Raw genomic sequence first — 2,500 nt, 5'->3', positions numbered from 1 at the left:
AAAGCGAGCTAACAGCATCTCATCTACAGGACGGCCAGGAAGACAAAACGCCCGTGATATGAATATGTACAAATATATATGTATACAGCTGTGACTAGAGTGGTTTTACAGGCACGCTGGCTCCCCAGAAATCAGCGTATTCTTTATGGCTTCTCAAAAAAGGCCGTATTCTCTCACACGGAGCTGAGCTATAAGTCAAAGGCAGTTTCACTGCCAGGAGACCCCCGGAACAAGCGCCTCTTGTTATCGAGCTCAAATAAATTTGACTCGAGTGCATATTTCAAGAGCCAAAAGATTTTTTTATTTCGCGCAAACAAATGAGAAATCATCGGAACCCCGCAGCGCCGGTGGAAAATGTTTCATTAGCGACTGTAAAGCAGCTCGGCGTTATATTGGCGGCCGATGAAGCGGAACATGAAAACAATCGGAGAATACATATTGGCTTTATCTGCGCTCGCTGAACGGAAACGCATCCGGGGTGTCTCAATGCAGGGCCGTTATCAGGAAAGCTGTGATTAGCAGCTCATTAACACACCAGACAGATCTCTATCACAATATAGCAGGGTTTCACCACCGGCCTGATTACACTCAACTAGTCAAGAACTCGCCCGGCTCGTATTTCACGCCCCGTTATAGAAGCAGAAAAAAAATCAAGCACGCTTTTATGGTTATTACGGTGTATTTTTTTCATTGCGACTTTCATTATTTTTACTGCAATACTGTAAAAGTGTAATCGTTGCTAAAATATATCCATCGATTACTTTGATTGCAAAACATTTATACGTCTTGATGAGATCTTTTTCTATTGAATTAATGCAGAAATAACCGACACTGATGATTTCCGTGATTACACTGAAGCAGGAACGATGATGTGAAGAGAGGAACCACTTGCAAAATAAAAAAAGTGCTTAACGGTCCTATTATCTAAATAATAATAATAATAAATAATATTAATTTAAATTCAAAAAAATGTACACAATAATTTGAGAGATAAATTAATTTAAAATAGTTACATAAATAAATGACAAACAAATAAATTAAATAAAAAATAATTTTATTTAAGTTATATTGAAATTAAATTAAATTAAAATTATAAGATAATTTAAGAGATATATTAATTTAATAGTTAATTAAATAAAATATAGTTACATTATTTTATTTTATTTTATTTATTTGCACATAGAGGAATATTTGTGTAAAAAGGAGCTGTTTTCTTTTTTATTCTTGTTTAATGCATTTAACTGTAAAAAGCAGGAAATTACTGCAGAACTGGAGAAGTCCTTCACACTGAATAATAACTACCGCAATGTTTTGATTGCCCATGAAAGTCACAAAAACCCCTGATGGTTTTCATTCATATTTTTATTTGAAGGAATTCTCTTTCATGTGATGCATGAGGGCTTTTTAGTATGTGTGTGAGTCACAGTGCTGAGTCACACTGATTTAATTCCAGAGTAAAGGCCTGCATAATTCTCTCTGTATGCAAGTGTATGTGTGTGTGTGTGTGTGTGTGTGTGCAGTGTGTGTGTGTGTGTGTGTGTGTGTGTGTGTGTGTGTGTGTGTGTGTGTGTGTGTGTGTGTGTGTGTGCGTGTGTGTGTGTGTGTGTGTGTGTGTGTGTGTCTGTGTGTGTGTGTGTGTGTGTGTGTGTGTGTGTGTGTGTGTGTGTGTGTGTGTGTGTGTGTGTGTGTGTGTGTGTGTGTGTGTGTGTGTGTGTGTGTGTGTGTGTGTGTGTGTGTGTGTGTGTGTGTGTGTGTGTGTGTGTGTGTGTGTGTGTGTGTGTGTGTGTGTGTGTGTGTGTGTGTGTGTGTGTGTGTGTGTGTGTGTGTGTGTGTGTGTGTGTGTGTGTGTGTGTGTGTGTGTGTGTGTGTGTGTGTGTGTGTGTGTGTGTGTGTGTGTGTGTGTGTGTGTGTGTGTGTGTGTGTGTGTGTGTGTGTGTGTGTGTGTGTGTGTGTGTGTGTGTGTGTGTGTGTGTGTGTGTGTGTGTGTGTGTGTGTGTGTGTGTGTGTGTGTGTGTGTGTGTGTGTGTGTTACAGCGTCGTACCTTCATCCTGAAGAAGGTGATGCTCGACAGCAGGTCGACGGTTGATTTCAAGTCCTGAAGTCTCTCTGGATTTCCAGCAGGGAAGTTGTCCTGTAAACAGAGTTAACATCAGATGAACTCTACATTACATTTTTATGTCATTTTAAGAGCATGTCATATGTCATATATAAAATTACATATGCAGCTATGGAAAAATCTTTACTTTCTGTACATACATATGTACATATACATATATACATATATATATATATATATATATATATATATATATATATATATATATATATATATATATATATATATATATATATATATATATATATATATATATATATATATATATATATATATATATATATATATATATATATATATATATATATATATATATATATATATATATATATATATTTTTTTTTTTATATATTAAATTACAGACCTGTTTTTGGGGGGTTTTT

At 35.8% G+C, this 2,500-nt stretch overlaps 1 protein-coding gene across 2 annotated transcripts in view; it reads right to left on the bottom strand.

The window, feature by feature from the left end:
- Positions 1–2,500, bottom strand: part of LOC122363047 (protein unc-13 homolog C) — a 138,025-nt gene that overhangs the window by 77,897 nt on the left and 57,628 nt on the right. For both annotated transcript variants that reach the window (XM_043264911.1, XM_043264912.1), the window contains exon 16: positions 2,043–2,132. In XM_043264911.1, coding sequence (XP_043120846.1) covers positions 2,043–2,132 — 90 coding nt within the window. The remainder of the gene's footprint in view (positions 1–2,042; positions 2,133–2,500) is intronic.

Source organism: Puntigrus tetrazona, chromosome 18, assembly GCF_018831695.1.
Source record: "Puntigrus tetrazona isolate hp1 chromosome 18, ASM1883169v1, whole genome shotgun sequence".
NCBI classification, from domain to species: Eukaryota; Metazoa; Chordata; class Actinopteri; order Cypriniformes; family Cyprinidae; genus Puntigrus; species Puntigrus tetrazona.
Note: the sequence above shows the minus strand (reverse complement) of the source record. Positions and strands in the feature narration are given on the sequence as shown.